This window comes from Pholcus phalangioides, unplaced genomic scaffold (assembly GCF_987345545.1).
Source record: "Pholcus phalangioides strain wild (caught in Gottingen) unplaced genomic scaffold, Ppha-v1.0 ptg000003l_1, whole genome shotgun sequence".
In the NCBI taxonomy this organism is placed as follows: Eukaryota; Metazoa; Arthropoda; class Arachnida; order Araneae; family Pholcidae; genus Pholcus; species Pholcus phalangioides.
This window is the reverse complement of record NW_028301596.1, coordinates 23366095-23378932: the sequence shown is the minus strand read 5'-3', so window position 1 is coordinate 23378932 and position 12838 is coordinate 23366095. Positions and strand designations below refer to the sequence as shown.

At 37.0% G+C, this 12838-nt stretch overlaps 1 protein-coding gene across 1 annotated transcript in view; it reads left to right on the top strand.

Annotated features, from left to right (window-relative positions):
- The first annotated feature begins 7407 nt into the window (after positions 1–7407).
- LOC149088318 (uncharacterized) overlaps positions 7408–12838 on the top strand; it is a 234276-nt gene continuing 228845 nt past the window's right edge. Inside the window, exon 1 of the mRNA XM_089246939.1 lies at positions 7408–7731. Within this exon, the coding sequence (XP_089103065.1) occupies positions 7693–7731 (39 nt within the window). The 5' untranslated portion in view covers positions 7408–7692. The remainder of the gene's footprint in view (positions 7732–12838) is intronic.

The following is a 12838-nucleotide window of genomic DNA, read 5'->3' as shown; positions in this document are numbered from 1 at the left end:
TTCCGAGTTTTTGCCTGGAATGAAGAAATATTTCTACAATATTCTAATATATACAGCTGAAAAGCGTTATATATGCTAATGTTTTGCATATATAATGTTTTTCGAAAAAAAAGGCAGATTTTTTTTCAAACACCGCTTGTTCAAGTGTTTTTAAACATTTTATTTCTGTCAGCACTGAGGTAATACATGTTTTGGCATAATATTTTTAAAATTAAAATGCCGAGAAGAAATTTTATGGCACAAGATATGGGTAAATTTTGGTTATTTTTGCAAAAGGTTCCATGTTGTTGAAGTTAATATTCGAAAACAAATAACATCTAAAATTGTAAAAGCTCTCGTTCAATTGTATAAATATATCCAAAGAATTTGTGGGGAAAAAATCGAGTTCCTAAAGTGAATAGTAAATTTTTAAATGATTTTTAAAAACGGGGATGTTTCTCATAGGAAAGCATGGGAAGCCACGGTTTGTTTGGGCTTACTTGGTCCCTTTAATAGAGCGATCACTGGCTTCATCTGGCAACCCAGATTCCCCATGCTTTCTCAACGGAGGCACTGGTCGCGTCACCTCCTGTTATTCCTTCCTCCATGGGGCTGACTCCCACGAAGACGAAACCTTCCTGTAATCGTCGAACCTCCAAGCCTGGGTGGCTTACCTGAATCAGCACGCTCCGCCAACGAAACTTGAATCAAGACGACTCGCCATCACATCAAAATGCGAAAAATTCAAATTAAGTCGGCTCCAACGAGGACGAAACCTTGCGATCGTCGAACCTCCGAGCCTGGATGGCTCACTTGAATCAGCGCGACTTGAAGAGGAAACTCGAATCAAGACGATTCGCCCTCACATCCAGATCCGATGAATTTACATCGATCCCGGTCGAGTCCCCAATTTCTCTGTGGGCTCTTCACAGAGAAAAATACACAGCCTCCATTTCTGAAACATTTATTACGCGCACAAAACATACAAAACGATCACACACAGGCATACAAAAAAACACGCGGCCTTCCCGCCGACTTCTCCCGGCAAACTCACTATTGCTACCACTAATCTTTACAATATTCCTCATTCACTTGCATGCCGCAGCGCCATCTACCGACAACAAAAAAGAACTGAAAATAAAAATCCTACATATACATTTTTGTATTTTCAAAAGCCCCCCCCCCCTAAATGACGGGACTGGCTCTATGCAAATGAAGCCGGAACCGCCGCTAAATCCCCCCCTTCACCATTTTGAACCCCCTCAAAACCCTGTTTTTAGCCCACAGCGAAAAGGTGGTTCCCAAGTAGCACAAAGATATAGATCTATATCGTAAAATTTCTGTTTCCAATATAGATCTATATCGGGCCACGATATCGTTCTGGCTAAAAAAGGCATAGTCGGAGATAAATAGATCTATATCGTGTATGTGATATATTCAAATACTTCAAATTTTGGACGATAGATGGCGCCCCTTCGGAAAGGGGGGGGGGAAAGTGTAGTTATCTGGAGGTGAGTGGGTTTGAACCCATTTCTAACTCCGTATCTTACCAACCCACCACCACAGTAGTGGTAATCGGTTGTTATTATAACATTAATTTACAAGTAATATTTTTTTTACTTGTATTTTCAATCAAATTTATTCATTTTCATGTATGCACAAAAATTACAAAATAGAAATTGTGAGACATATTTATCATTTTGAGGCAGATAATTGAAAAATTATATTATAATTAAGGAAATTATATATAATACAAAACCACAATAAACAAATTAATGTATTGTGTAGTATATTATTTATTTAAAATTATTAATTTATATGCTAATAAAACAAAAAATACAGAATAAAAAATATGCAACACAAAAGAGTTAAAATTCTCAAAGTATGGTAAAAAATGAAAACATCAAAGGAAAAAAATAAATAATTTTAAGAAAAACACACATACAACAAAAACAAGAGCAATTTTTTTAATTAAAAAATATGTGCAATTATAAAGTGGCAATTAAAGTTACGGTGGATAAGTTCTCGCTCCTCCTAAAATACCGGCATCTACAATGTAAAACATACACAGTAAGGATTCAATTATAACTGACGAAATGATTTTGATATATCAACATAATTAATCCTGTTAAAATCAAAATTTCATATGAAAAATTATTCATTCAAACGTTTTTAATTTCAATTCAAACAAAAAATTGTACGCTCGACTTTAAATTTTCTCCAAATTTTTATTTGAAGGCAATATTTTTATTTAAAGGCACAAAATATGGTGATATATCAGCATATTGTGTATCTGATATATATCTTTGTCAGGTGCACGATATAGATCTATGTTTTTCAAACTATATTAAAATAATTTATTGTCCCAAGTTGTTGTCCTTCAAAGTAGAGATTATTCACATGGAATCAAATACATATTCGGCTGAAAAATTAAAGACTTGATCAATTAACATCATAAATAATTTGCACCATATAAGACGAGATCGTTCTATATCATAGTTATGACATCTGATATTCCTCTGACATTTCGATATATAACGATATGGTCCAAATATTGTACTATATCGTTGTGCTACTGGGGTTCTGACGGAAAACAAGTTTTTGAGCTGTTGGGCATCGAGCAGAGCGACGGGTTAAGACGCGGCTTTACAGATTGCCCTCCACCCAGAGACAAAACAGATCGGTTCCGCGTTTGTCTTCTCTCAAATTCTTTCACGTGCGCATACGAATTCATCGTTATGGTAAAAATCTATGGAATTAAAATAATAATAATAATAAAAAATAGGTAAAAAATACTGCAAGAAACTCAAAGACCCGATTTTTTTAAATCCGATTTCTGTAGTACCGAGAGCGACACCCTTAGATTCGTAATTTTTACGATTGACCGTTCAGTCCGTTGCAGTTGGCAACTCTGAAAATGCTAAAATGTTAATGATTGATGTCTGAATGTCTACCCGTTTCATACCTCCTTTAGCACTTTTTGCGAAAGTGGCTACTACTTCACCATTGCATTCTAGATTTTCTTTCGCATTTTGCGAAAAATGCGGCCGTAGCTTAAACCTTATCTCCTGGGCAACCCTGACAAAGGAAGGCGGTCATGGAGGAAAGAACAACAGGAGGTGACGCAACCAGCGCGTCCGTTGAGAAAGCACGGGGAATCTGGGTTGCCAGATGAAGCCAGTGATCGGTCTATTAAAAGGACCAAGTAAGCCCAAACAAACCGTGGCTTCCAATGCTTTCCTATGAGAAACATCCCCGTTTTTAAAAATCATTTAAAAATTTACTATTCACTTTCGGAACTGGATTTTTTTCCCTCGAATTCTGTGGATATATTTATACAATTGAACGAGAGCTTTTACAATTTTAGTTGTTATTTGTTTTCGAATATTAACTTCGAACAACATGGCACCTTTTGCAAAAATAACCAAAATTTACCCATATCTTGTGGCTCAAAATTCCTTCTCGGCTTTTTAATTTAAAAAAAAATTATGCCAAAGCATGTAATACCTCAGCGCTGAGAGAAACACAATGTTTAAAGACATTTAAACGAGCGGTGTTTGAAAAAATCTGACTTTTTTTTTTTTTTGCGAAAAACATTATACCAGTACATGCAAAACATCAGCACATATAATGCTTTTCAGCTGTTTGTATTGAAATATTGTAGAAACACTTCCAGTCCAGGTAGAACAACAAAAACTCGAGCACAGACAATTTTAGATTTCATATTCAATTCGAAACAGTTTTTTGTTAAATTTTCGTACACGTAATACATCAAAAGCAAAGTAATAGGAACAAAATGGAGAGGAAAAAAAAAACCAGCCCAAGTGGTTATTTTATAAATACTATAGGCCAGAGAGATGACTTATCTCGGCTCGTAAAAAAACTTTTTTATTTTTAATATTTTTTTTCTCAATACTACATCTACAAAGCGGAAGGTTCGGATGGGCGGCATATATTTCAATCATACGTATTCAAGAATATGAGAGTGGAACGGAAGAAGGGTGGCGAAATTTGTACAGCTTACGGGCAGCAAAACCATAAAAACACAGTGGCGGAGGACGCTCGAGCAAATCCAGTACTTTGAGGCACGGGGGCGGCAAAATGCTGTTTGCCCCGGGTGGCAAAAATCCTAGCTACGGCCCTGTCAGAAGGCAATCTGAGCACCTCAGGATTGATTCAGAAATCAAAATTCCTTATGTATAAAGTGACCATACGTCCTTTATTTCCCGGGACAGTCACGGTTTTTTTGTTTTTTTTGGCCGTCCCGACTTTTTAGCGAAAGTGTCCCGGTTGTTCTCCTTTTTTACATGAAGCTTACGGTAAGCCTTCCATGGCCTTCCATGGAGGAAAAATAACAGGAGGTGACATCAGGAAAGAAAATTGAAGCCGTTGTGGCAACCCTATGAGCTGGCAAGTAAGCCCAAACAAACCGCTCTTTTCCCTATACTTAACATGTGTTTTGCCGGATCGAATTCTTTTAAAATATTAATAACTAAATAAATTTAAGCACCATGACTGTTTAACGCGTCTTCAGGTAATCTACATGATCCCATAAAGGGGAAAGATAAAAGTTTATCCTTATATAAGGGGTTGTTATATTTTTAATTTATTTTTGAAAAAGGGGAAGATCACTTTTCACTCTCGACTCGTCATAAGTTTAGTTCAGTGCTTCAATTTATTTTAAAAATTTCATGCCTCACATTAATGTCTATGGGAATATGATTAATTAAAATAATATGAAGCTACAATAAAATGCAATTTCATAATTTTTTCCTTTTAACTGTTTATCTTGCCTTTTTGTTTCGTTCATCATTATGATAGATCCGGGACATTTCGAAAGTGTTTCAGGCCCGTGGACGCTCGTCTTAAGCTTTACATAAGGAATTTTGATTTCTGAATCAGTTCTGAGGTGCTCGAGCACCTTCTGACAGGGTCGTAGCTAGGATTTTTGCCACCCGGGGCAAACAGCATTTTGCCGCCCCCGTGCCTCAAAGTACTGGAAGTGCTCGAAAGTCGTCCGCCACTGTGTATTTATGGTTTTGCTGCCTGTAGGCTGTACTAATTTCGCCAACCTTCTTCCGTTCCACTCTCATATTCTTGAAGACGTATTACTGGAAATATATGCCGCCCATCCGAACTTCCCGCTATGTAGATGTATTGAGAAAAAAATATTAAAAAACAAAAAAATTTTTTTTACGAACCGCGATAAGTCATCTCTCTGGCCTATAGTATTTAGAAAAATAATCTGGGCTCCTTTTTTTTTCTTCATTTTGTACCAATTACTTTTCTTTTAAAGTGGTATGTGTATGAAAATTTGACAAAAAAGTTTCGAATTGAATTCTAAATTGAAATCTAAAATTGTGTCTGTGTTCGAGTTTTTGCCTGGAATGGAAAAATATTTCTACAATATTCCACGTCCACTCTTTAGAATGGCGTCGCCTTGAAGTCGACTTAAAGCTGTGCTTCAAACTTGTACACAACTTAGTATATACGGGTCAGTCAACTCCATTTTTTGAAATCAATCCCAGACCATCACTGAGAAGACATTCATTACAAATAAAAATTCCAACTGCCAGGAACAATGCTAAATTTTATAACTTCCGATGCCGAGTTGGAAGTCTATGGAACAAATTACCACCAGATCTCGTATGTTCATCTACATATCACAGATTCTGTCACTCTCTCAACGCTTCTGATCTTTCAACATTTTTAATGTGCTATGCATTTTAGTTCATGTCGGGTTTTATTGGTGCATATATGCTTTTTTTATTTATATAACTTCTTTTTTTCATCAGTTCTATTGAGTATTTCAATTTGGAATTACATGTGATAATTTTATATTTTTTTGTTTTTTTAAAATATATATATACATGTATTTTTTTCGGATTTATATGTTGAATTTTATTGTGTAAACATGTTTATTTTATTGTTGTTTTGTGTTCGGGGATTTTTTTTATTTTATTTATTAGCGTCATCTTTTATGCATTTTTCTCTTTGCATATATTCGTGTGTATGAATGTGTACTGATGTTCTCTGCCGTCTCTTTCCAATTTTATTGATTGTTTGAATTGTGCACCTGTGGAGTTAGAGACTACTGGCCTTACACAGGTTTTGTATATAATAAATAAATAAAATAAATTTTAATATAAACAGCTGAAAGGCATTATATATGCTAATGTTTTGCATATATATATAATGTTTTTCGCAAAAAAGCCAGATTTTTTCAAACACCGCTTGTTCAAGTGTCTTTAAACATTGTATTTCTCTCAGCACTGAGGTGTTACATACTTTGGCATAATTTTTTTTAAATTAAAATGCCGAGAAGAAATTTTGTGGCACAAGATATGGGTAAATTTTGGTTATTTCTGCAAAAGGTTCCATGTTGTTGAAGTTAATATTCGAAAACAAATAACATCTAAAATTGTAAAAGCTCTCGTCAATTGTATAAATATATCCAAAGAATTTGAGGGGAAAAAATCGAGTTCCTAAAGTGAATAGTAAATTTTTAAATGATTTTTAAAAACGGGGATGTTTCTCATAGGAAAGCATGGAAAGCCACGGTTTGTTTGGGCTTACTTGGTCCCTTTAATAGAGCGATCACTGGCTTCATCTGGCAACCCAGATTCCCCATGCTTTCTCAACGGAGGCACTGGTCGCGTCACCTCCTGTTATTCTTTCCTCCATGATGGAAGGCGGTGAACAGTTTTGAGAACTCCTGCTGCCAACTATACAACATGAAAAGGTATGAAGGTTTTTTAACAACTGGCTGTTGCGAATATATATTTCGGAAAGAGAGAACGTTCAACTGCGGGGAATCGAACCCACGTCCTTTCACTTTCCGGGTGAACGCCCTAGACCACTAGACTACAGTATGAGTCGCCATCTAGTGGCAACGTTAGCAGTTGTGAGCTTTGCCTGAGTTTGGTCCGGCCGTCTATGTACGGTCCCTTTTAGTGTACACGAGCTCCAAGGTAAGATTGAGAGATTCTGTGGTTCTGTAGTCTAGTGGTCTAGGGCGTTCAACCGGAAAGTGAAAGGACGTGGTTTCGATTCCCCTCAGGGGCAGTTGAATTTTCTCTCTTTCCGAAATATATCTTCGCAACAGCCAGTTGTTATGGTAGCGGAGAGTGACGTCATCCTTGTATAAAAAGGTATTCCGTTGAAAATGTGTGAGAAAATGGTATACCATGCGTTATTCACGAAATAGTCGAGATAACTAAAACTGAGGGGAAATTTTAGAAGCTTTCGTGAAATACGACTCATATGCGTACTTCAGCCATTGATAGTGATAATACATAGTTTAGAGTTGAAAAGCACGTGAGCATGAAGTGCTACAAAGTTCATGGTAGCCTCCATCATTTAGTCATGACGTCAGATTATTCAAGGTTAGAGTTGATCTGGTAGAAAGCCTGATGTTCAATAATAATTGTTGTAACTTGTTATGTCAATACAGAAGTCAGCATTTGGCCAAGCTGAATTTTGTTGGAGTTGAGAAAATTTAACGGGTTTTATATTTTGACCGCCAACTATATCTTGGGAGACAGGTCACGATCGTATTTCGAAAAATTTGTTTTTGTTTGAAGTTCAACCACATCAAACCTTTAGAAGAAGAGGTCGTTTATACGCGATCGCCACCACATTAGGCGTATCAACCATCACCCGTATGCGGTCTCAACTGCTAGCAAAGAATTGAGAAGAACCCGCCTTGAAACGATGGATGACGATCTCCTCGCTGATGATGAAACGTTCAAGGTAAAATATAATACATTATGTTTAGCTTTTCCCTCCCTATGTGCGGTATTTTTTCCTTCAACCCTTAGAGGAAATTTTAATCTCATATTTCCGTTGGCACTCGGTAATGTTCGTAATTTCGGAAAACAAAGTAGAAAAATTAATTCAAGCATCTCACGAGACATTAAAGACACAAGAATGTCGGACCCTGGGAACACGCAATTAGGACCTAGAAGCATGAAGTCGAAATTCTGACAACAATACGTTAGGGGCTACACATACACTCAGAACACACATTCCTGCGTGAACCAATTCGTTATAAATTCCGCAGATTAATGTGTACAAGGTCCATGCACGGTTGAGTAGACATAGCAAGAATGCGGTCCATGTCTGTACATGAAGGAATGTGTGTTCTGAGTGTTGTGTGGGCCCCTAACATATTTATGTTGCCAAAATTGAAACTTCATGCATGTTGAGTTTGGGGGTGCTTTAAAAGTGATACACAACAACTTTCTGTAGCAGCTCCAAATGGCATTTTCGCACATATGTTCCTATGAGATTTTGGATTGTTACTGCATGCCTGTGTTTTTCTGAATCACTCTGTATGTACTTTCGGAACAGCCATAGTATAATCACCTTTTTGGTGATGTGGTCGCAATTTTTCCCCTTTGGTGAGAAAAATGTTCGAACTCATGATGAGTCACCAAGAGTGAAACATAGTCATGTTTTTGGAAATCTTTCTTGTCAAAGAGAAAATCTGTTGAAGCATTGCCATAAAGTAATTATACTATGATTGTTGAAATGAAAAAATAATGGATGACAAAAACAATAACAAACATAAAATTTTTAGATTAAAAGGGGGGGGGGTGAAGATTAAAAATATAAAGCCAATCGTCCACTGGAAGCTACTAGAAGCAAGAACAAGTTGTGTGGGTGTGCAAAGACTATTAACTATTAACCTCTTGAACTGAAATGATGAGTCCAACTCGCCATGAAATTGTATGTCTGAGCAGTGCTGCCTGAAAAAAACATTGCCGTTCAAACAGTCAATAGTAGTCCTGCATATACAGACTTATTTTTGCTTTTAATAGCTTTTAGTTGACTACTGCCCTAATTTGTAATATACTAGATACAGGATTCAGATTGACGATGAAGCAGCATATTATAAAATGAACAACAGCTTGTAAGTTAATCACGATTTTAGAATCAAAACTGGGACTCTATACAATGGTTCCTCCATATATATATGTATGTATATATATATATATATATATATATATATATGAACATTGACATATGCAAAGGGGATTTTGGGGTTCTAACCCCCCCCCCCCCCCACTTTGAGCCAAGATTAAAATGTTTGATCAAAAATGCTTCAATAAAAACACTATTTGCAGGATTAAACTCTGGGTGATTAAGCTCTGTAGGCTAGTAAGCAAAAAAATCAATAAAAATGGAGTGTACAACCTGAGAGAAAACAAGATATTCTAGTAAGAAAAACAGCATGTAAGATTCTGAGAAGATAGTATATATATGGTACAACTAGAATGAACAAAAAATGCTTCAAAATGCTCGCAGACTCGTTTGTATAGTGTGACTATTGCTACTCCATTCAATTGATTCAAATGCAGCACGCTTCAACATAAAATCCTATTATTACTAGCGACATCTGGGGGCGGGTTGACTTCATTTTCAGACTATGACTAACAGTAAACAACAGTGAAAAAGAAAAGGGCAATCTGGAAGCTGAAGGAAATAGTAATAGCCGACAGAAAAAGACTTCAACGATAGAAAATGGTTGAAAGGGAAGAAAAGTCTCAACAAACTGGAGAGGAAATTGCTAAAGAAAAAAGAGGATTATACTGTTGCTGTCCCTCAATTGATTGTGTCTTGTGTTGCTCCATTATGTTTCGAGGTTAATTCCTAATATACAGTGTACCTTTTGTCACAGAGTTTTCAACTATGCCAAAACAGTGATATGGTGTCAATACCATCTCCTCTAGTACGTTACTGAGTGATCCTATCATTCCCCTGGTAACCCTAGCCGAGATGCCACTGTACTCTAATTTACCTGGGTTATTCGAAAAATCTGGGTTTTTTTGAGTGACGTGGGTCCCCCAATCATCTAGAAAAAAATTATGCCCCCATAATTAACTGGTATCTCTGAATTTTCTTCCAGCATGGTCCAGGTCTTTGATCACCTGCTTATATTTCTTCGTTGAGACTAAGCCGTGAGCCCTGTTCTGTGTAGAAGAAGAAGGTACTCGTGAATCAAGTAACTCATTTCCAATAACATGTTCTATCCAAAGGTTCATTTACTTTCATTGTCTACTAGTAGAAAAAGCTTGCGAAAAAGCTCATTAGCACTGAGAATTTTACATATGGAATTCCGCACATGTAATAAATCTAAAACAAATATACACTTTTCCACTTGGTACAACTTATTTTTGTGGTCCTAACAATAAGTAATTTTCATTAAGATTTCCCGTTTAAAGTGTTTTCCTGTTTACAACGTTTTTTATATGATGGTTTTTTGAGAAACGTTATGAGCAGGATCCACTTTAACAGTTGAAGGCACACATTTATACATTTAATTTACTAATAATCAATCTATAAATTCCCTTCTGATTGATTTTACATTTCGTTAAAAACCTCTTAGCACTTTCAATATCTTCTGATCAAATTTAAAGCAAATTCGATTCTTTCTTTCTACTTATCTTCTGATTCCCTATCCATACTTTGGTTTTCCTGGTGCCCCTCTAGTGCAGAGCCTGGGCCGCTGTGGTGGTCGAGTGGTCATAGTGACAGATTCACATCACGAGAATCCGTGTTCGAACCCCACCATCACCACAGTGGTGGTCTGCTGAAGTTGGCTTTCTGTGGTTCCCAACTTCAAGGTGCGAATGCTAGCCGATCTCCCCATTTAGTTTCGCCATGGAGAGCAACACAACTACATTACAAATATTCAATCATTACACTTCACTCACTAATTTGAAGTATAGATGACAGCACTGAAATATCAGACACAACACTAGCTACACATTCAGACGGTTAGGTGCACTCTGTTTGTTCCAGACTCTGCCGCGAAGCTGGGCTGGAAGAGATCTCGACAACAGGATAAGTCCAGTGGCAGAGCCCCTGGCGTTGATTCATTCAGTCCATAGCCTGGGACACTAGACTCGACTGTCCCTCCCCCCTCCCAGTTGCAGCCCTGAATCTACCCTCCAAACTGGTAATGCAAGTTTAATTTGTGTTGCATAAGAGAGTGATCTGGACACCCAGCCATTACATACATTGGAAGAGTTACGAGACCGTGGGTGCTTGACTTGAGCTTTATATAGAAACTATTGATCCCTAAATGAATTTTGGGATTGCTCAGATCAGTGTTAGAGAATTCTGCAGGTGCTTGAGCACTCACTGTACCCCCTAGTTGCACCACCACTGTCAGTCACCCCCCTAAATGCTAGAATTCTACTTATATATTGTGGAATCTTAAGTTTACTGCATTGTCAGTTCCCTAACCTGCAAGAAATTTCTGGCTATGGCTCTTCCAACAGCACAGTTGCCCACATAATAGAAAGGTCTGGCAGGTCTTGAGATTAAACAACCAAACACAATTTTTATTTACACAATGATGTACTTAGGAAGAAAATAATGATCAAAAATGGTTTAGCTCCTGGATGTAAAACAGGCCACAGTAATTGAATTTGATTAGTGAGAAAAACAAATTTCTTAGTAAAATAATCACCATACTCCCCCCCCCCCCCATTAGCTGGCATGCCGGGAAACAGCAAGAGAGACAAGCATGCTGAAAATATCCGTATTTTCCAGAATACCAATAAATTTGATTCACGGTTTCTGAAAAATTCTTGAATACTTTTATTTATTTCTTATCAGGAGAACAGATTATACATATCCAAGGAGCCAACAAGTCTTAGTGGATGTTGGTGAAAAGTAACAGTTGAATAGCCTATTTAATATTAGAATGAATCAGTGTGTGTGTTATGAAAGAAAATGATAAATAAATAGAAAATTAATGAATTTTTAAATCAATCAGTGTTAGTGAAATTAAAAAAACAATTGGATAGTGAAATAAATGAGGTAGAGAGGCAGAAGATGCACAAGAGTAAAACAGACAAGGTGAATATATCTATGTATATAATTGGAAATTTCAGTAAACGTAAGTTGTAATGAAGGAATTTAAGTTGTATAGGACAGGTATATATATCTATAAAATAATTTGATAGTTGTTCAAATCAGTGCTAGTGTACTTAGTTCCATTTAGCCAGGATCTTTACTTGAAAAGCGAAAAATACACGAGCAGAGGAATAGGAAAAAGGACAAGTCCACAAAAAGCCAAGTATTGTACAGTCGACCCCTGTATTCGTGGTTTCCAGGTTTCCATATTCCCAGTTTTTTTTTTCTTTATTGGAATTTTTTTTGCCAAAACTCAGCAATCATCGGAACAGGTGGATGGTTCAATGATATGAATATAGAAGCCAAACAGCTAATTAATAGCAATTCAGGGGCATTTACTGAGGAGGAATGAATGCAACTGACTGCGCCTGAAACCAAAGCTTTACCAGATGAAGAATTTCGAGATAAAGTGGAAGAGAAAATCACCATGAGTAACATAGCGAAAGGGTTTTGTGAGTTCACATCAGCAATAGATTATTTTCATGACATAGATCCCTTTATTCAGGGCCGCAACTAGATACCTTGTCACCCAGGGCAAGCCAGAATTTTAGCTCATCTTGCATGATTATTTTGGAAAATGAATTTGGCACCCCTTCTGGTTCAGTGCCTGGGGCACCAGACCCGACTGCTCCCCCCTAGTTGCAGCCCTGCCTCTATGGTACATACTTTACATGTAGAAAAATTGGTAGAGGAAGCCTTGCAACTCACTCCAACATACTTGATAATATTAAGAAGAAACGGCAAACAGAAATCACAATGTTCTTTCAGAAAACAGCTAAAAATTACTGCACCTTCTTTTACATTCAATTCTACCTCTGCATCACTTTGTTCTTCTCATGATGTTCAATAAACAAGATATACAGGGAAAAAATGGTTTCGATTATTTGGGGATTTCTCGTATTCATGGTCAGCCCCAGCACGTAACCCCCAC